The sequence below is a fragment of the Hemiscyllium ocellatum genome, chromosome 39 (genome assembly GCF_020745735.1).
Source record: "Hemiscyllium ocellatum isolate sHemOce1 chromosome 39, sHemOce1.pat.X.cur, whole genome shotgun sequence".
Lineage (NCBI taxonomy): Eukaryota > Metazoa > Chordata > Chondrichthyes > Orectolobiformes > Hemiscylliidae > Hemiscyllium > Hemiscyllium ocellatum.
The window spans coordinates 15298260-15319710 of record NC_083439.1 but is presented as its reverse complement, the minus strand read 5'-3'; the positions used below and the strand labels follow the sequence as shown (position 1 = coordinate 15319710).

The window sequence follows — 21451 nt, the reverse complement described above, 5'->3', positions numbered from 1 at the left end:
GTAAAATGCCTTTCATTTGAATGTGGATGCCCTGATTGAAGTGTGCAGTGACGAACACGTGTCCACTCCACACAATGAAACGTTCACGTCTATTAAGTTTGTTGGTAGAGGGGCCTGCACATACCTTTCATATTATAGGCTAGCACGGAAGCTTCTCAATTGTAAACTGAAGTGATCTGACAAGAGCTTTCATTAATATTCTTAGAGTTGTTTTACAATCAATGTCTGGTGTGTGTTATTTGGATTTAAGATTAATTTTACAAGTGACACAATTGAGTTTGGATTTTCGTTTATAAAGTAATGCAGATTTCTGTTGAATTCAGGATCCAGTTCTGTCAGCGATTAAGTATCTGGGGAGGGATTTTCTTTTTGGTAGCTGTTTGCCTTAGATGTGGTACTTTTCATTTCTGCTCTCTTAATGTAAAACAAAATCAACATTGATGTCAGATAAAAGAATTTTGGATGTTTCTGAGACACTGACCCCGCCTTGGATTACCACAGCTGGGTCTCCCATTCTACTGATGGTACTTCAGTGGAAGATTCGCATGTGACCAGGAATTGGTGGCATTATAGTGTTCCAGCATGATAATCTTCCCACTTTCACAGAGGCTGGCAGTGGCATTTACTGTTCCAAGATCCTCCTTTTCCCGAGGCTGACAATATCAAATAGACCTCACATATTGTCCCTTACTCAGCTGTAGTTGTTATTGGTGCAGTACAGGCCAGCTCGTATGACTCCTCTTCACCAATTCACAGAACAAATTGTGTTTCCAGTGGGAAGTTGGAAGAAGAAAATCCAACGGGTAGCAGTTACAGTGGTACACTTGGCTTCAGGATGTCAGAGAGAGCGACATTAGCCACAGTTCCACCTCCCAGGCGTTAGCTAGTATTCCCTATTAGATTAGATTAGATTAGATTACTTACAGTGTGGAAACAGGCCCTTCGGCCCAACAAGTCCACACCGACCCGCTGAAGCGCAACCTACCCATACCCCTACCTATTACCCCTTACCTAACGCTACGGGCAATTTAGCATGGCCAATTCACCTGACCCGCACATCTTTGGACTGTGGGAGGAAACCGGAGTACCCGAAGAAAACCCACGCAGACACAGGGAGAATGTGCAAACTCCACACAGTCAGTTGCCCGAGTCGGGAATTGAACCCGGGTCTCAGGCGCTGTGAGGCAACAGTGCTAACCACTGTGCCACCGTGCCGCCCACTATTAGGAAGTGTGCTTTTGTTGGCATCAGGGAAGGAAGAACCGTGCTTGAGTTTTGTACTCTCGGGAATCGGCCATGACGTTGTCACCTCAAAGGATGTGAGTGAAGTATCTGTTAGTTGCTGACACCCATGGAACAATACTCTAGTCTGTGCCAGTGCTTCCACTCTAGTGAAAAATACTGGCAAAGAGAATATTGAACAGTGAGACACCACTCCAATAATCCTGATTAAACATCGCAGTCAAAACTGTGGGCTCAGTCAGTTAGATCTGTCTCCTGACAGTTCAGCTGCACACTCATGGTCTTCTCCAAAAGTAAGTTCTGCAAAGCACTTTAACTTTTCAGATAACACCCATTTGCAGAGTTTGGCCTCAGCATAAACACTTAAAATGCACCTTATTTATTTCCCAAGGTGAGGGTCTGTGTCTAAGAGTCAGACTACTCTGCTAAAGACTGCTTTAAATAAAGCTGCACTTATTGTCTGATATAAATCACAGATTAACCTATCCCATCAGCTTCCACAAATAAACCAGTCTGTAAATGCGGTAAAGGGCTCTCACTATTCCATCAGTTCTTGCAGTGTTGTGTGGGGGAGTTCTTCCTGGACAACGGAAATGGCACTCACAATTTACTGAGCGTTGTGGAATCTCACAGGCTCCTGAATTGGACAGGCTCTGACTTGCAACACATACTGAAGTATATTAAGAATATTCTCACATGCTTGGTGCTTGTGAAATATCTCAATTTGGCTGTCAGAGCCCTTAGCCACTCTCTCAAACTGTCCCCTTCCAGCCAGTGAAAAATGATTCATGATGTTTGACCTCAATTGGTGTCTGAAGAAATCTCGATGAGGAATGTAGGTATTCAGTTGCTGGCTACTTCAAGTTTGAATCTCTCCAGTTTTATTGCCTCCCCCATAGCCCAAACCAAAAGATATTTGATAAGATAAAGTCAGCTCTGCGAGAACGCGTGTTTCTTAAGTGCGAATTGGCTTTAATGCGATTGAAGAATTTAGCCCGTTATTTGTAGAATACGAACTTTTCTTGCCTGTGTTGGCTATAATACGATTCCGGCTCCAGTAGTTTAAATGCAGTGGCTAATGTGCGCTTTTCTTATAATGCGAGATGGCATGAGAACAGAGTTATCGCGTTATATTAATGGGCGGCACAGTGGCGCAGTGGTTAGCACTGCTGCCTCACAGCGCCTGAGACCCGGGTTCAATTCCCGCCTCAGGCGACTGACTGTGTGGAGTTTGCACATTCTCCCTGTGTCTGCGTGGGTTTTCTTCGGATACTCCAGTTTCCTCCCACAGTACAAAGATGTGCAGGTTAGGTGAATTGGCTATGCTAAATTGCCCGTAGTGTTAGGTTAGGGGTATGAGGGGGTTGCGTTTCGGCGGGGTCGGTGTGGACTTGTTGAGCCGAAGGGCCTGTTTCCACACTGTAATGTAATTTAATTAGAACAGACTGTGCTCCACATGTTACTACTTAATCAGATACGAGTGAATGGTGTTGGAGATAGTCTGTTAGCCTGGATAGACGATTATGGTATACAGGTCGTGTCCCTACCTCTGGCATTTAGAGTTCAGTGGGTAAGTCAATTGGAGTGTTGATCTTTATTTCAAAGGGATTGGAGTACTAAAATAGTGAAGTATGGCTAAAACCTGGCATTACCTCGATGATTATGAACAGTTTAGGTCCCCCTATTTAATGAAAGATGTGCTGACATGGAGGCAGGCCAGAGAATGTTCACTCAGTTGATCCTGGCTATAGAGGAATTGCTTTATGAGGTTGTGTAAGATGCACTTGCACTTGTTGGAGTTGAGAAGAATGAGAGGTGACCTTATTGAAGCATTAAGAAAGATTCGTAGAGAGCTTCACTGGGTAGATGTGCAGAGGCTATATCCCCTTTTGGAAGACCAGGCCCCAAAGAGGACATAATCTCAGAGTAAGGGGTCACCAAGTTAAGAATTCCTAGAGCTGAAAATGTGTTGCTGGAAAAGCGCAGCAGGTCAGGCAGCATCCAATGAACGGGAAATTTGACGTTTCGGGCATAAGCCCTTCATCAGGAATGAGGAAAGTGTGTCCAGCAGGCTAAGATAAAAGGTAGGGAGGAGGGACTTGGGGGAGGGGCGATGGAGATGTGATAGGTGGAAGGAGGTCAAGGTGAGGGTGATAGGCCGGAGTGGGGTGGGGACGGAGAGGTCAGGAAGAAGATTGCAGGTTAGGAAGGTGGTGCTGAGTTCGAGGGATTTGACTGAGACAAGGTGGGGGGAGGGGAAATGAGGAAACTGAAGAAATCTGAGTTCATCCCTTGTGGTTGGAGGGTTCCCAGGCGGAAGATGAGGCGCTCTTCCTCCAACCGTCGTGTTGTTATGGTCTGGCGACGGAGGAGTCCAAGGACCTGCATGTCCTTGGTGGAGTGGGAGGGGGAGTTAAAGTGTTGAGCCACGGGATGGTTGGGTTGGTTGGTCCGGGTGTCCCAGAGGTGTTCTCTGAAACGTTCCGCAAGTAGGCGGCCTGTCTCCCCAATATAGAGGAGGCCACATTGGGTGCAGCGGATGCAGTAAATGATGTGTGTGGAGGTGCAGGTGAATTTGTGGCGGATATGGAAGGATCCCTTGGGGCCTTGGAGAGAAGTAAGAGAGGAGGTGTGGGCGCAAGTTTTGCATTTCTTGCGGTTGCAGGGGAAGGTGCCGGGGGTGGAGGTTGGGTTGGTGGGGGGTGTGGATCTGACGAGGGAGTCACGGAGGGAGTGGTCTTTTTGGAACGCTGATAGGGCCCGGGAGGGAAATGTATCCCTGGTGGTGGGGTCCGTTTGGAGGTGGCAGAAATGACGGTGGATGATATGCTGTATATGAAGGTTGGTGGGGTGGTAGGTGAGAACCAGTGGGGTTCTGTCCTGCTGGTGGTTGGAGGGGCGGGGCTCAAGGGCGGAGGAGTGGGAAGTGGAGGAGATGCGGTGGAGGGCATCGTCGATCACGTCTGGGGGGAATCTGCGGTCCTTGAAGAAAGAGGCCATCTGGACTGTACGGTATTGGAACTGGTCCTCCTGGGAGCAGATGCGGCAGAAATGAAGGAATTGGGAATATGGGATGGTGTTTTTACAGGGGGCAGGGTGGGAGGAGGTGTAGTCTAGGTAGCTGTGGGAGTCAGCCGGTTTATAGTAGATGTCTGTGTTGATTCGGTCACCCGAGATAGAAATGGAAAGGTCTAGGAAGGGGAGGGAGGAGTCTGAGACGGTCCAGGTGAATTTGAGGTCGGGGTGGAAGGTGTTGGTAAAGTGGATGAACTGTTCAACCTCCTCGTGGGAGCACGAGGCAGCGCCGATACAGTCATCGATGTAGAAGAGGAAAATGTGGGGGGTGGCGCCAGTGTAGTTGCGGAAGATGGACTGTTCCACATATCCTACGAAGAGGCAGGCATAGCTGGGGCTCATGCGGGTGCCCATGGCAACTCCTTTGGTTTGGAGGCAATGGGAGGATTGGAAAAAGAAGTTGTTCAGGGTGAGGACCAGATCAGTCAGTCGAAGGAGGGTGTCAGTGGAAGGGTACTGGTTGGTATGGCGGGAAAGGAAGAAGCGGAGGGCTTTGAGTCCTTCGTGATGGGGGATGGAGGTGTACAGGGACTGGATGTCCATCGTGAAGATAAGGTGTTGGGGACCAGGGAAGTGAAAATCATGGAGGAGGTGAAGGGCGTGGGTGGTGTCCTGATCGTGGGTGGGGAGTTCTTGGACTAAGGAGAATAGGACCGTGTCGAGGTATGTGGAGATGAGTTCGGTGGGGCAGGAGCAGGCTGAGACAATGGGTCAGCCGGGGCAGCCAGGTTTGTGGATTTTGGGCAGGAGGTAGAAATGGGCGGTGCGGGGTTGTGGGACTGTGAGGTTGGAGGTGGTGGATGGGAGATCCCCTGAGGTGATGAGGTTATGGATGGTCTGGGAGATGATGGTTTGGTGGTGGGAAGTGGGGTCATGGTCAAGGAATTCCTAGAGTTAAAATGAGGAATTTCTTCTATCAGTGGGTGATAAATCTGTGGAATTCTTTACTGCAGGGGCATACCAACCATTGAGTAATGAAGAATATTCAAGGCTGAGATAGATTTGTAATCAGTAAGGGAATCTGGGAGCATGGGAAAAAGGCAGGAAGATGGAGTTGAGGATTGTCACTGGAGCGCACAGGATGGACTAATTTGCCTGCTTCCGCTCCTACATCTTAACTATTTAACCAGTTCTAATGCCTCTCCACCACTATCCATCTCTAGGATTCTCTTTATGTGATTCTCCTTCCAGTGTAGGTTTGTCTCCCAATAATCATCCAATCCCTTGGTCCCTAATCTGGAAACATGGCCTCAATGTTTAAGATGCATTCCAATGAAACTCTCGATATCTCTCCCTGCTCTGTGCTGTACTAGCTGACTGCACTGATAGTAGGGCCTTCACAGTTGCTTTTTAGCAGCCCTACTATAAATTGGCCAGGATTTCCCCAACGGCAATTTGCTTTTCAATGGAGCTGCTAATAAAGATTCCCCGAGCATTGGACGAATAAACTGAAGCATTCAGTCTGAAGGCTCACACACGATAAATAATTGCACAAGGTTGGTTGGTGCCAATGGAACTGTACATAAAGAATAAACATCTTCAAGAGCAGCAGGGAAAGAATTAAAAGACAAAATTGAAGAGGGAAATTGATCAATGCTCTGTTTTGGTTTGCAGGTTGTATGATGCACTTTGATGTGATTTTCTTTCTTTTCCTAGTACGCTTACAATAAATGGAATTTCTCCGGAAGATGAAGCAATCTATCAATGCATTGCTGAGAATGACGCAGGATCGACCCAGGCCAGTGCACGGTTAACTGTGCTGTGGGCAGAGGGACTTCCAGGACCCCCCCGGGAAGTGAAAGCCACAGCTCTGTCTGCGACAGCCATTCAGGTGTCCTGGACTGAACCCTCTGAGAATACGCGGGACATTATTGGCTACGTGTTGCACATCAGAAAGACTGCAGGTAGGCGACTGAGTCCCTGCTTTTATGTTACCCATTTGATTACGTTTATGTAGCAGTTTACGTAACAGTGCCATGGGGGGGGCATAACCAGTGCAAAATGTATCAGTATTTCCAGCAAATCTCCTGTGCACAATCATTTCAAGACAGTTCGTTAATCATTTGTGCATAGTTTCAAAATAAACTTATCACACACTTTACCAATTTTCCCAAATATTGTTTATTTTTCTTAGTTGTGGGCATCCCTGGCTAGTCCAGAATTTGTTATCCATCCCAGTTTGTCCTTGGGAAGGTAGTGGTGAGCAGTGTTCCCTCTAATTTTCATAGAATTCCTACAGTGTGGAAACAGGTCATTTTGCCCAACAAGTCCACTCCGACTCTCCGAAGAGTATCCTACCCAGACCCATTCCCCTACCCTGTTATTCTAGCTTTTCCCTGATTAATACACCTAGCCTACACATCCCTGAACAACACGGCCAATTCACCTGGCCTGCATATCTTTGGACTGGGGGACGAAACCGGAGCGCCTAGAGGCAACCCACACAGACAGAGGGAGAACGTCCAAGCTCCACACAGACAGTCACCCAAGGCTGGAATCGAACCAGGTCCCTGGAGCTGTGAGGCTTCAGTGCTAACCACTGGGCCACCCCACTTTTCTTCCTGGCTGAGACCCATGCTTGGCAGCCACATCCGGAACCTGAAGTCAGTGCCCCAGTAGGTGTGCCAACACCAATGGCCGTGCATGGAACTTCAGTGTGGCATGCACACAGCTGCTCAGCTTAAAGACAATGTTGGTGATGATTTGCCTTCTTGAACCACTGCAGTCCACATTGATTTTTATTCATTCCTGGGACAAGGATATCGTTGGCTCGGCCAGCATTTATTCTGGGGACCTGTGTTTGAACCCAGGTCCCCAGAACACTACCTGGGTCTCTGGATTAATGTCAGCTAAATACCACTAGGCCTTCACCAATCAGAATATCTCAACCATCTGTGATTTCTCTAAAATGTCAGGTATCTTAAAAACATCTACAGTACTGTTAGAGTTTCAAGGTTTTAACCAGTGACAGTAAAGGGTCGATGATAAATTTCCAAATCAGCATGGTTTTTGGCTTAAAGGGGGATCAGGCAGTTGTGGTGTCCCTGTGCAACATCTGTATATTCTGTCCACAGGGAAGGACTCATCCAACTCCTCAGTATCAAATACTTCTGCATAAAAGTTCTGTCTATTGATATTTTTGAAATCAGTGTCTCTAGATCCCAATTTATTTGTTTTTGTAACTGACCAAACCTCTACCTTAATGTTAAGGTATATTCTGCATTAAGCTGTCTGTGGAGTGCGTAATATAACTAGTAAAATCCTTTGCAACCCTTATCCTTCAGGGTGAACTATACAAACCAAAAGAGTTGTTCTGTCCTGAAATTAGAAACTGCAAAATATTTACAAGTGAGGAAAAGACATTCACGTCTCAGTTTGTTTGACCAGACACAGGTTAACGTTTCCCTATCACCAGGCGAGTTCTGGTTTCTCTTCAATACTTAAATCATTTTTAGAATATGTAGCTTGCTTAATTCTTTTCCTTCCCTTGTGCATCTACTGCCCACATTAAATTTGCTCTGTTGTTGCATTACACACATGTGTTTGACACATACATTCTGTAGTTTCTAGCACTGCCTCTTGTCATTTCAATTTCCCTTAACAGCATCCCCCACCAAAACAAAAGTTCTGGTATCATCAGCAGATTTCCCCGTTTGATTGAATTTCTGAACCTGGGTCACTGTGTCAATAAGGGACAGTGGTGAAGTCAATACTGGGTTACCTCTCTCAGTATTTACTCCCTTTTAGATGAAAGCAGTTTGGTTTCCAACGCTTCGTGTCATATCTTAATGAGTCCTAAGGTTTACTGCTAGTATTTTCTTTGTAGGATCTTTGCTAAATGTCTGTTTGAAGTCCAGTTGTATCATGTCCTAAGGCATTCTGCAGTTCCTGTTTCTTAGAACAGGTTGAGAAAGTTGTTAGACTGGATGCTTGCTTGTAAATCTCTTGGATAATTGCTGTCTTTCTACATTATTGTAGTGCATCTTGATTTGGTGCTATCAGCTATGAGAGTTGCCAGACCCTGCTTACCAACAGACTGCGGGTTTTCTGATTATGACATTACGTTCCAGTCTTATTTCAGAGGCTTTAATTTGTGGAAAGTGGCCCTTTCTCCCCAAACGTTTCAGACCCAACTTGGCCATGACCGACTAACTTGTTGACGTTGATTGCCTCTTGACTGATTACTGATGCAGAGTAAGGCGCAGAGTTTGCCAGGCCGTGCTTCCTGATCATCTTTGTTGGTTTCGTAGACCCAGTTGAGATGGAGTACCAGGAGGCTGTGAGCAAAACCACCTTGCAGCAAGTGGTAACTGATCTGCAGCCATCGACTGGCTACACTTTCTACATAAAGGCTTACACGTCACGCGGTGCCAGCAAGCCATCTGAGCCAGCTACCTGCAGCACACGGGGCGAAGGCAAGTAGCATCGAGCGAGAGTATGTGATCATCTCTGAGACACACATTGTAGAACTCGGAATGTTTCACTAACCTTTTGACACAGAAATATTTTATTTTGCATTACTGAGGCATGTCAGAATTGCAGCTATTCAAAGCTGAGGTTAAATCCACAGCAGTTAAACTCAATTTAGGATTGTTCACGAGGCGACCTGAGTGAGCTTATTTTCACTTGCTTCATTAACGTTGCTGCTGATTGAAGTGATGAGATATTAAATGTTTCCCATTTTCAGGCCAGGCCCTGGAAAACCTGAGCAGTTTTTTAAACTAAGGACAAGCTTGGAATTTGTGGAAAATTGTTGAACTGGAAGCAAGGCTTTGGTGTGGAAGAGAAATGTGATAAAGTATCAAAATTACATTAGAAAATTCATCAGAGCAGGTTGGAAAACAATCCATGCAATGCAGACCGACTGCCTTCTCAATGTTATGTAAAAATTCTACTTCCTTCCAACACTGGGGTCTTTCCCTTGAACCAAAGGGAAAAGATGACCAAGCACTCAGGAATTTGAGCATCATCTTAACAATAATTATCATTGTCCTGGATTGAGACACTGGCCTGCTTGTGATTATCTCTGTGATATCTTCCTGATTGCTGTTCGGTGACATACAAACTTGGAGACGCATGAGCTGTTTGGTAGCGGGCAGGAGTTGGTACCTTTTTTTTCAATACCCACACCACCAAATGCCGCCATGTTTGACAATACCCTGTCTTTTGATGTTTCAGTTCCAGCAGTGCCAGCTCTTTTCATTAAAGTTTTGAACAGTACAGCCATTCAGGCGGCATGGGAATCCAGCGTTAAGCTCGGGCAGCTCGAAGGGTTCAAGTTGTATTATCGCAGGATTCATGGAGCACACTTCATCGGGCCTGTACTCCTTCCGAGCAATGTGACATCGTACAACATAACTCAGTTGGGTAAGAGGACTGTTTTGATCATCACCTGTAAAGGGCTAGGCAGGGGTTAATATCAGTAGAATAAAAACCGTCCCTGGGGCTTTGTTGAATCTGTGCTTGAATTTAAATTGATTCTGGAGACCTCGGGCAACTGTCTGTGTGGAGTTTGCACATTCTCCCCGTGGATTTCCTCCGGGTGATCCAGTTTCCTCTCATAGTTCAAAGATGTGCAGGGTCAGATGATTTGGCCATGCTAAATTGTCCATAGTGTTAGGTGGATTAGCCAGGGATAAATGTAGGGGAATGGGTCCGGATGAGTTGCTCTTCGGAGGGTCAGTGTGGACTTGTTGGGCCGAAGGGCCTGTTTCCACACTGGGGGTAATCTAATCTAATCTTCCCAACTGAAGACATCCGTGTAATTTGATTCACGCTGGGCTCCAGACAGGCTGGAATGGAGCACAGATTGGCGAAGTGATGTTAGTGTTGTCAGTCTGCCCTCAAGCCCATAGTGTCCTTTGAATTTATCTTTGAATTTGGCTTTCCATCTTGGAGTGTGGGTTTAATAAATGTATTCAACAGATAACATCAGGAGTGGTTCTAGAGTGACCTTCCAAAAATAGTAACTTGATGAGATGACCTTTATCTATCTCTCTCTTTCCTACATTGTAGCCATCTTTTGTTTTTTGAAAGTGCATTTGTAAAACCAATTTTTCTTTTGTACAAGATCCAATGATTGCCTATGAAGTGAAGCTTCTCGCATTTAATCGTCATGGAGATGGGAATTCCACAGTCCGTTTTGTGGCTCTGCAAGGTGCTGCTGAGAGATCTGGGGGTGAGTACACTAGGCCCTGAATAAATTGGACAGGAACTTGAAAGCATTGCATTGGGGAAGGATCTGCTGAGGCTATATCTGGGGCAAGTCAGCAACCAAATGTTTCTCAAGCAGTAAAATTTACTGAGACATCAGATTGATCAACACTGACTGTGTGGACTTTGTTCCAGCTGATGTAGTCACATTAGCAGCACCGATGAATGTTTAGGGGTCTGTGGCACTATTTGTGTAAGGTCAGAACCTATATTCTGGCTGGCACCTCTTTCTGTGTCATCTAATGGACCTTGACCTTATTTCTGTTTATGGCTTATGTGATTGACAGCATACAAAAAAAAAGTGACACAATTTCATGTCATTCATTGAGTTAAAGCAGTGAATCTAAAAGTGTTGCCTGTCCAACGCTATGGCTAAGCCAAGTATAAAAACTGGCCAAGCCCTTATCCTGAATAATCGTGTGGGGTTCTGCAACCAGACTGCCTTCCACTTGTGAGGCGTAAGTCTTCAATGACAATGTAGTTTTATAAGCCAGATTCAAAGGGCCATTCCTGAAGAAGGGCTTATGCCCGAAACGTCGAATTTCCTGTTCCTTGGATGCTGCCTGACCTGCTGCGCTTTTCCAGCAACACATTTTCAGCTCAAAGGGTTAGTGACCATCTGCTGAGACCAGTGTTCCTCTGTTAAAGGTGCTTTGTTTCACTGTTAGACCCGACAACTATCAGATGAAATTTCTAATATTTAGGGGCTGAAAACATCAAAGAGGAACCAGCTGAACAGAACACAACATTGAGACTGAAGCTCTCCAGCTAGGATGCAGACATCACCTCATTGGTGTCTCATTAAAATTAGCAACACACTTCCCATCAGATCTTGTTTCATGGGATGTGGGTGACACTGTGCGAAGTTCACCATTGGTTGACCACCTCTAATTACATTCGATTTGAATGGCTTCTTAGGTCATTGAAGCAGGCAATTAAGAGTCAGACATGTTGTTGTAGATCTGGAATCACATGACAGTCAGACTAGAGAAAGTTAGCAGATTCCACCCCCCCAACTTCAGGGTACAGTGATGCAGAGGGATCTGGGTGTCCTCGTGCATAAATTGCAGAAACCTAATTTGCATGTACAGCAGGTAATAAAGAATTTTGGTATTTATTGCAAAAGGAAAACAATATAAAAATGGGAAAGTGTTGCTGTAGCTGTATAAGGCTTTAGTGAGACCGCACCTGGAGTATTATGTACAATTTTGGTCCCCTTACTGAGGAGGGAAGTAGTTGCATTGGAGGCAATACAGAGGAGGTTCATGAGATGGATTTTAGAAAATACGGGTTTAATTAATGAAGAGAGATTGAGCAGGTTTGGTCTGTGCTCTCTGGGGTTTAGAAAAATGGGGAGATAAGGAGAAATTGCTTCTCCTAATGGGTGGTGAATCTGTGGAATTCACTACACTAGGATGTGCTGGATGCTGGGACATTGAGTAAATTTAAAGAGGGGATAGATTTTTAATCATAATGGGTTGAAGGTTTCGGAGAGTGGGTGGGAAAGTAGAGTTGAGGCTAAAATGAGATCAGTTGTGGTCACATTAAATGGCAGAGCAGGCTGGAGTGGCTTCTCCTGCCCGAGTTCTTATGTTCTAAGAAGGCAATGTAGCCTGTCAAAATGGGGTTGAAGAAAAGTGAAAAGAAGGATGAGAGGGCACATAGCTCAGATTTTGTGCATCTGTAAATTGTTGGAAGAAGGAAAGACTCAGCAAGGTGAAATGTTTCTGAAAATGCTACAAGGCTGAGTCCTGATGTTACTGAGCCAAAAGAGCATGTGATATGGCATTGAAGACAGATGACAGAGAAAAGGATGACTGGGACAATGACCATAACAATATTAACAAAATCGAGATGAACCCTGGAGAAGGGTTGGAAGCCACAGATGAGGAAAGAATTGTCACATCAGGATATTGAGCTGCTTCTTGTGTCTTGTCCAGGAGAGCACAGGAGCTGAGCACTCATGTAAGACAGGAAGGCTCCTCATATCATTAATGAAAGGTCTTTTTGTGTTACAGTTCTGAACACTCCTTGTGACTGTCTGAAAGAGGAACACAGCAGCAAAACATCGACAACTGGCATCATCATTGGAACCCACATCGGTGTCACCTGCATTATCTTCTGTGTTCTATTCCTGGTTTTTGGATATCGTGGGAGGTATGTGCTGCAAAGAATGTTTTGAGAGAGTAGCCTCCTGTGGCCCTTGTACCATTGAAGGTGTAAATGTTGAAGCATACTAATGAAACAGAGATTGTGTTGAGCACTGGCAAGCCGATGTGTATGTATGTGTTTGCAGACGAATGTGCAAATGCATGTGTGTTGTGTGATTGTGTGCATAAACCAGCCATAATTCATGATGCAAATGATCTTGCATGGAAGTCTTAACATTAACAGCCAAATGTGCAGCATTCCTTTTTGTTATGTACATACCATAAGACAACTTTGATTATCCGAACGACACGGGCGGGGAGTATTTTGTTCGGACAATCGAATGTTCGGATAGCACAGTTTACCCAAGCATTGGAACCTTGAGATCTTGTTCAGATAATCCGAAATTTTAATAATTGAGGTTATACTGTACACACTTACGGGAGTTTTGATATAAATGATCTGTGTAATACCAGATGTGAGTGAATGGTTTTGCATTTACCAAGGACTCTACTGAATCCATATTTTCATGAATTAAGAGCTAAACCTGCCCTCTGGGACTTGTGTTTTCTAGGTTGCTAATGTGTAAAAATGTTGAGGAGCGTCTGGCCACCCCTCAGGCTCCATCCAGGGCCCAAAGAAATTCACAAGGGCTGGTTCTGAATGGTGGAATGCAGAGGGGTCGGGAGGAGTTCGCTGCCAACAGGAAGATGGCTGACATGAATGAATTGGAGCGACTGTTCCCTGCGCCAGGTCCTAGTGACCACCTCCACAAGGGAAATCAGGTAAGACCTCCTCACAAGGATCAACTCCAAGGCATTCAATGTTACCGAATAGCACTCATGGGGTTTTGATGGATATATGAGATTAAGACTCTGAATGACCTGATCACCCGCCATGAGATGGTTGAGAATGTACGGGAGGAAGTTTGTTCAAATCCCAGAAACACTACCTCTTTCGAGAAGGCACATTGCTGCTGCTCTGCTGTGCTGTCCCAGTGATCTAATGGGAGGTAGGCTTCAGATTGTCATGGGTTCTTCCTCCTATTAATAAAAATTGACCCACCACTCGTGACATTGGGACTAGTCAGTTTGTGAACATGTGGATGGGCCTACCATCTATACAGATGTCCATGAGGTGCCCAGTTGCCGTAGATGACTGCTCGTTGTATGTGAATGTCTTGGATCTTCCTGGAGGGTCACTTAGGAGTAGATTTGAGCAGTATCCAGTAACTTTAGCCCTTGCCTTGGCAATGTCTTCAAATGGAGCTGTCTGACTGTGGAAATGGAAAGGCCTGTAATGATGCATGTTTCCATGTTCAAATATGGACTGGCTGTAACTCGATAAAGTGCCCCTTTATGTGCCTCTGGCCTCAGTAACTCCTCTGAAATAACACCAGACGCCACCATGGAACAAAATTAAAAATGTTTGCACTATTTCAACAACTTGGTATGAACTGTCCAGTGGATTTTTATCAACTTCAGTAAATCCTTTCACCACAAGATGAATGACAATCATACCAGAAATGTGCTAACCTCACACCATTTGGAGATTACATAATGGAATATCGGCCACTTGGACAGATGTGCAGTTCCTGAGTTTTAGGCTCGATTTCCTTCAGGTTCATCTGTGTTTATCGGTTTCCCTTTGGAGATTAAACATGTGGAGGAGTGTCCATGGTGGTACAGATTCCCTGTGTCCCTGACTATACTCTCACCATTTAAAATAAACTTAAGCAATAATCTACCTTGCCGTGGAATTAATTTGGCTCCCTGAAACATAGACTTACTCAAGGTATACAGATTGCGTAATAAATCAAGACAGCAGGAAAGTACACAGTCATGGAAAAAACATAAAATAACCTAAGTTCTGAGTTCCTTACTGCATGGTAAAGCACAGTCCATAAACATTTTTCCTCTCTGTATCCAAGGCAAAGATTATTGGTGAATTAGGAGTGGAGCATTAAGCTTTTCAATGATTATGTCATTAAGTAACTTCCAGTTATGTCTTGGCATAATGTTATGTTTTCTTGTTTTTCTCTCTTTGTTCCCAACAGTCTAATAATGTCTCCCCCATAACTGAAGAACAGCCCAGTTTGATCTGCCAGAACTCTGTGTTCCCGCTGGATGAGTTTGTTGTGACTCAAGAACAGCACACTACCTTTGAAACCTCTGTTGTTCAATGTTGCTTAGACCACCCTCAACTAAACGTTAATCAGCTCAGCTTCACAGGAGCAAAAGACAGTAGTTCAGTCACCGCAGAGTGAAACTTTGAGGGAACCCAAGTCTCATTGCCTCCCTGTAGGCTTGTGACTGGAACTCATGTTGTTGATATTCATCGTTTTCCTGTCAACTGGCATCTACACTAGGCCTGTCAGTCTCAGGTCAGCTCATGCATTATGGATTTGGTGGAAATGAAGTCTGTTTTGTATCCTCAACAAACTCAGGCATGTTGTAATGAAGGTACTTCAACTGGTGTAGTTTATCTATGAAACTTATCTAACGAGGATGCATTTCAGGCCCTCACATGTCGGATTTTCACCATTTACAAACACATATCATCATGTTGTTGGCTGGCTGCATGTTGGTCTTGCCTTCTAACCATTTCTTTGATGTAAACAGCTATCAGCATCAGTTTAGTAAGATCCCAGCGGCTCTCTATGCAGGGATTCGATGAATTTCACAATATATTCATCTCCGGTCACAGGTTCCATCGTTTCAGCTGTGGATCCTCAACAGACACAGTGACTGCTGAGGCCTACGTGTAGAACGCTAATGAGACTTGGGGAGAAAAAACACAACTCAAAGAAAAGTTTGATGATTGAAAACTACCTCAGCCGCATTGAATGTCTTCTAAGAAAACTGCTCAAATTGGTATCTTCCTTTCTGCAAAGTGAAATCGCATTTGGTCAGTACAGATGCAGTACTACCTCAAGACCTCACTCATCTGCCATTTTCCCTGAAGAAGAGGAAAGAAAGCACTTCCAAATATAAAGAGAAACATTCTACCTCAAATTTTATAGAACTCCATTCTATGTTGTGGGACTGTTTTCCCTCCATTGGTGTACGTGGTGATTTTAACCAAACTCCCTGCCTGCGTTTTGCCAAGGCGTGGAATTAATGGTCGTTACTTTTACGTGTGCTACACTGTATATAGCCACGTCCTATGTGTTTGCATTATTTTTTACTTTACAAAGGTGTTTATTCGCGTTGATTGTCTGCAGTGTTTATTAGAGAAATATTTTTTATCATTGTTCCTCATTTGGGAACGTCACCAAAGACCTGCTTTTGAAGAAAATTAAACAAGGCTCTGAATTTCCGATCAGCAGTGACCACATTGCTGTGTAGATCCTGCTGTAACTCTCATACTGTCTCCGTTAGGTCAGAGCACATACAAAACAGATGGACAACAATGTAACCAGTGTTTTGAGTCAAACATTCCCAGCCCTGACTCATGCCAGACCTCCCAGGATTCCAATAACATTCAAAAGAATCCATAGCTTTGGAAAGGAAAGTTTGTGGCTGACATTAGCCCTGGCTGGATTGTTCTTTCGTATTGAAGGAAATCGATGAGAAGCACTCACTTTAAATGTGGTATGCAAAAAAAAAAGGGCAACCTCTCCTCCATCAAGCAGCATCTCACCAAGGACGACCTGGTCAGAGGAACAATATCAAGAACCTTCCTTCGGGAAAGAGAAATGGTGTCTGGAACATTCCTCCAAAGCGTGCAGAGAAGTACAAATCACAGATGTAAAGGCAGGAATTATCCACAATGCAAATCTTGGTCTAGGCTGTGTTGACTTCCACAATGACTGTCTAAAATGCAGCAGTGCTTTTGTCTGAATCTAAACTTCCTTCTCCTTTGGATATCTGGTAAACTTGGAGTCTTACGCTTCCTCATATTTTGTTGCCCTTGTTCTGTACTCTGTCAAGGTAACTGTGATCATTACGGACGGCAATGTCCGTGTTTCTAGATTTCACCCGGGTTGCTGTGATATCCGTGTTTCTGTACAACTGTTTGCTCGTGAAAATTGTTCGTTTTTGTGAAGCCTTATCGTACAGTTTAATTAGATGGTGGGCAGTCAGTTATCTACCTCAGTATTAACCGCCTGATCTTTCTCCTGAGCTTATTCTCTGCTTCTTTCTGTTGTCCAAACACAAACCAGTGTCAGGATTTAATTTTCATCCTTACTCTGGTTCCACTTGCCAACATATTTACTTATTGTAGAAATATATGAAGCCACTTAATGTGAGATTTTGAACAAAACAACAAAACCTACCTGACAGTCAAACTAGAATGAGGTTGCTAAGCACTGACTTTCACTCAGAGTTTTGCAGCTAGGCCTTTGAGTATTGCATTAAATATTAAAATCCTTTCATCTTGAATGATGGACTTTGGAAGTTCCACATTTTTAAATTGTAAGGAGATTTGCCCCAATGATTCTCCAATCCTTTTAGTGAGTTCAGTGAATCAAAGAATCCCTACTGTGTGGAGCAGGTCATTTGGCCCATTGAGTCCATACTGACCCTCTGAAGAGCCTCCCACCCCAGCTCTGTAACCCTGCATTTCCCATGGCCAGTCCACCTTACCTACACATCCCTGTGAGCAATTTACCGCGGCCAATCCACTTAACTTGCCCATCTTTGGACTGTGGGAGGAAATCGGAACACCTGGAGGAAACCCAGGGTGGGGAATTGTGCAAACTCCACATAGACAGTTGCCCGAGGCTGGAATCTAACTCAGGTCCCTGGCGCTAAGGGATAGCCGTGCTAACCACTGAGCCACCATGCTCCTACATTATCTTCAGTCTTGATTGAACATTGGGATGGACAGAGGTTTGGCATTGGGGAAGAGGAAGGAGGCAATGGCAACAAGATGGCTGCATTTTGTTTGTCATGCCTTTGAGAGCTGCTTTTTTCTTGTATCAGTGCAATACTGAAAGGCTGTAGATATGGGACCTGTTCTTTCAAATACATTAGAAAGATGAGCCCTACAATTGGAACGAGTGGCAACGGGTAATATCATTGCCACAGTTTCAACCATGAAAATGTAACAAAGTACAAGGATAAAATTTAGGAAGGAATACCAATGAAACCAGACATGGGGATGTGCCAAGTTCATAAGGGGGGCAGGAATGGAGAAGAGATGGCGTGGTGTGCATCCTGTACCTTTGGCACACTCAGTGTGCTCACACTCTCAGACTCTGTGTGATAAGCTCTAGTTTGTTGACATGTGGATAGTGTTCGATTTTATTTACACTCCTTGACAATGCAGCAGGAGTGATGGCTATCTCAGGGAAACATCCTCACGATTCTTTTGTAGCTGAATGCAGGGTAGCTTTGCGATGACAGGGTATTTTCAGACTGTTAGATTGGAAGTATTTATTAGTGAGTCTCTCCTATTTTGCTTTCTTGTCGACAAAGAAACACTGGACACACCCTTTATGAGTGGTCCATAGTGAGCTATTGCTCTTCACCAGTACACTCCAGGATGCTTAAGGGACTGAAATTGTAATTGAGAGTATATAACAAGATTTAAATCATCTTAAAATAGCTTCACAATAGGTAGAAACTTTGGTGTCTGAGAGTTTACACCCAAGGTAATTTTGAAGAATGTTTTGCTACACAAAAAAGTGTATGTAAAAAAGACCAGCAAGTTTTAATACGAGACTTTTTATTTAAATTACTTGAAATGGATTCCTTCCATTTTAATCCTAAGATTGGGGCCAGGAGCAGACTAGGTAATCACTACAATTTATAAATGACTGTTTCTGTTATTTGAATGGAGCTAATGTCTCTCCTAAAATAGCAGACTCAGCAGCCATGCAAATACCATGGAGTGTTTATCTGATGGCATTTAACAGCAAACGTTTACAGATCAGGTAGAAACTGGCTACTCACAAAATTGCATCAGGTACATATTCACTGTAAAGGGATGAAATTTTTTAATGATAGTTTATGATATTTTTTTACACACTAATTACTCTGTCGCAGCCACAATAATGATTGTGTGTGAAATGTGTCTGAAGATTCTTTTCAGAAATGCACAGTTTGTTTCTGCCAATGTGATGTCTTATTTTCAGTATTATAAACACGTTTGCTGGGGTTTTTGAGCGTACTTAGATTTAGATTCTTTAGTAATATATTATAATTTTTAAGTCACAAATGTCTACACAATGTTAGCTTGAATATAGATTTAACAATAACCATGTGGATAATACTGTTACAATACCTCTTTAGTAACATGGGTCTTTTTTGGTCTAATATCAAATTTGCCCAGCACAATGAAAATCTTGGAGCTTACTCTTCTGTTAAATACATCACATTTCCTTTGTGGTGTCCAGTCATGAAGGAACAAGCACTATACTCATGTCTGCTTCACAAAAGTATGGTTTGATATCTTTGAGGTGCTGCGTAATACCGTGCACCAAAACAGAGCCGAAGAATTACTCTGGACAGTTTTAACCTGACCCACCCACAGGGAAAGAAGTAGGATTGGTTTGGATTCTGTTTGATGTCCCACAATTTTACACTCCATTGAAGTCAACAGATCGTTAAAACAAGCAGAGTCTAAAATGTGCATCCAACTGGAACCCAATTCTCTCCGACTGGGCATGTTGGCTGAAAATGACCTCCAGTGTTTTTGTTTACTTTAAATACAAATGTTAATTGATTTTGGAAGATCAGTTCCCCAAATGTCTTACAGCACAAATACTATTTTGCTGTCTCAACAAGAGGATCATCTCCTCATCACTAATGCACCATGTTATATCACCTCTTCAATCTGGGGACCTCATCTAAAGGCGACCTTTCTCTTATATGGATCATTGAGCTAAGTGCTGTCTTTGAAATTCAACCACAGATTGACTATGATCAATGCCCTCTTGAACTTAAAAAGTGATTTGTTGATTTTTTTTAAAGGATTACCAAATATCCCAATGTCAATTCATTTGGAAGAGATCTGGGTGGGGTGGTTGGGGAATTATCTTGTTGATATCAAGGGAAGGTGACTAATATCACACACACGTCGATATGTCAAAAGGATGGGTTTGGTAATTCTACCTGTGTTGGGGGTGAAATGTCAGGAGCTCAACTAGTGGTGGGTTTAATCCCTTCTTATCTCAAAGTTAACTTCAACAATGTCTTATTAACATTTCTAATATGTAATGATATACAGTTCCCAGAACAATAATGGTGTAATATTCCATTCATTGTATATGAATCGTAGATCCCTACAGTGTGGAAGCAGGCCATGCATCCCAGGTCATGCACTATAAGAACAAAGAAGATACCGACTAACTGGTGTAAAGACCTGGGCTGCTGATGTATGATGCTGGAGAGCAAAATAAAGAAAAGCAGATGTAGTTTTTTTTGTTTTGAAATTGTCTCCTGCTGTCAAAATGTCATCCCTGGCTTTGTGAACACGAGGTGTCAGCTACAAAATGTCAGCAACACCAAATCTCATGTAGGCGTTGGTCCAAGAGTGTGCGGTCCTTCCCTACCCAAGCTCAAAGCACTTTCCTCTCCTATTTACTCATTGTTCCTCGTGTGAATGTTCAGATTCCCACTGATCATATGATTGTTGACTTTGTATCATAACAGATTCTTTTGTTTTTGTAGATCAGATTGTTTAGTGTGTGGAAATAGAATTATGAAAAATAAAATAGTGTTAGTCAATTCAATCTTAAATGCTGTTTGTGATTTGATAAGATGGAAGTCGTGTGAAATTGCTCCTGTCCAGGAGTGTAAGGTATTAAAAGTGTTAGACAAGAAGACACAAGCAGAAGTAGGCTATTCGGTCCCTCAGGTCTGTACTGCCCTCTGGTGAGATCATGGCTGATCTGATTATCCTCATCTCCCTTGTCCTACCTTTTCCATGTGACCTTTGCATCCTTACTGATTAAAAATCTATCTGTCTCAGTCTTAAATATCTTTTATTGTCTGTAAGCAATCTGATCTCAGTGAAATGACAGCTTCACAAAGCATTCAAATTTAAACCATTTCTGCAAACCTTACAGTCGGTTTCAGTTGACCTGCCATTTATAATGTCAGTATTGACCTATGATTGTTGAACAGTTGTTCTGTCATCAGCGGGTGAGGATGACTCTCTCCCACTCTTCGGGTGAGTCTGTAGGTGACTCTACACTTCAATGGGGCTACCACAGGCTTTGTGACACAGGGGGCAGAAGGTGGTCATGGGAAGGGGTGGGTGGGGCGTCAGTGTGGCAGCGCGCTCCTTTTCCTGTTTTCCTCTGGCTTCCACTTTCTCCCGACGGCAAGTCTTGAGGAGCTTAACATCTTCATGGATGTTCCTCCTCCACTTTGGATGGTCCTGGGCCAGTGATTCCCAGGTGCTGGTGGGAACGCTGCACTTCGCCAGTGAGGCCTTGAGGGTATTCCTGAGATGCTTCCTCTGTCCACCTGGGACTTGCCTGCCGTTCCGGAGCTTGGAGTAGACACTTCCCAAGCAGCTGCTTTACAGTTGTTCTGTACACAGCTCCTCACTGTGTGTTTGTATGTGTATGAGAGGTAATTGATCTGACAAAGTGTACAACTGATCTCTGGTCAATCCGGGCCACGTAGACCTTGCCATACATTGCTTGGGAGTGAACCTAAGACCCCCTGCCATTTGTTCAAAAGTGAGTACAGCATTTTATGTAAAGTGGGTGGTCAGTCCAGCACCTTCCATCCATCTCTGTTCTGTCCCCCATCTTACTGTGGGTAGGTCAGGTGTCAGGCAACCTGTCAGCCCTTGGATCTATTAAGCTGTCCAA

At 43.9% G+C, this 21451-nt stretch overlaps 1 protein-coding gene across 1 annotated transcript in view; it reads left to right on the top strand.

The window, feature by feature from the left end:
- Positions 1-15744, top strand: part of igdcc3 (immunoglobulin superfamily, DCC subclass, member 3) — a 116923-nt gene extending 101179 nt beyond the window's left edge. Inside the window, exons 8-14 of the mRNA XM_060852861.1 lie at positions 5974-6221; positions 8568-8732; positions 9496-9684; positions 10388-10495; positions 12549-12687; positions 13253-13463; positions 14735-15744. Of these exons, the coding sequence (XP_060708844.1) occupies positions 5974-6221; positions 8568-8732; positions 9496-9684; positions 10388-10495; positions 12549-12687; positions 13253-13463; positions 14735-14944 (1270 nt within the window). The 3' untranslated portion in view covers positions 14945-15744. The remainder of the gene's footprint in view (positions 1-5973; positions 6222-8567; positions 8733-9495; positions 9685-10387; positions 10496-12548; positions 12688-13252; positions 13464-14734) is intronic.
- Positions 15745-21451: the final 5707 nt, after the last annotated feature.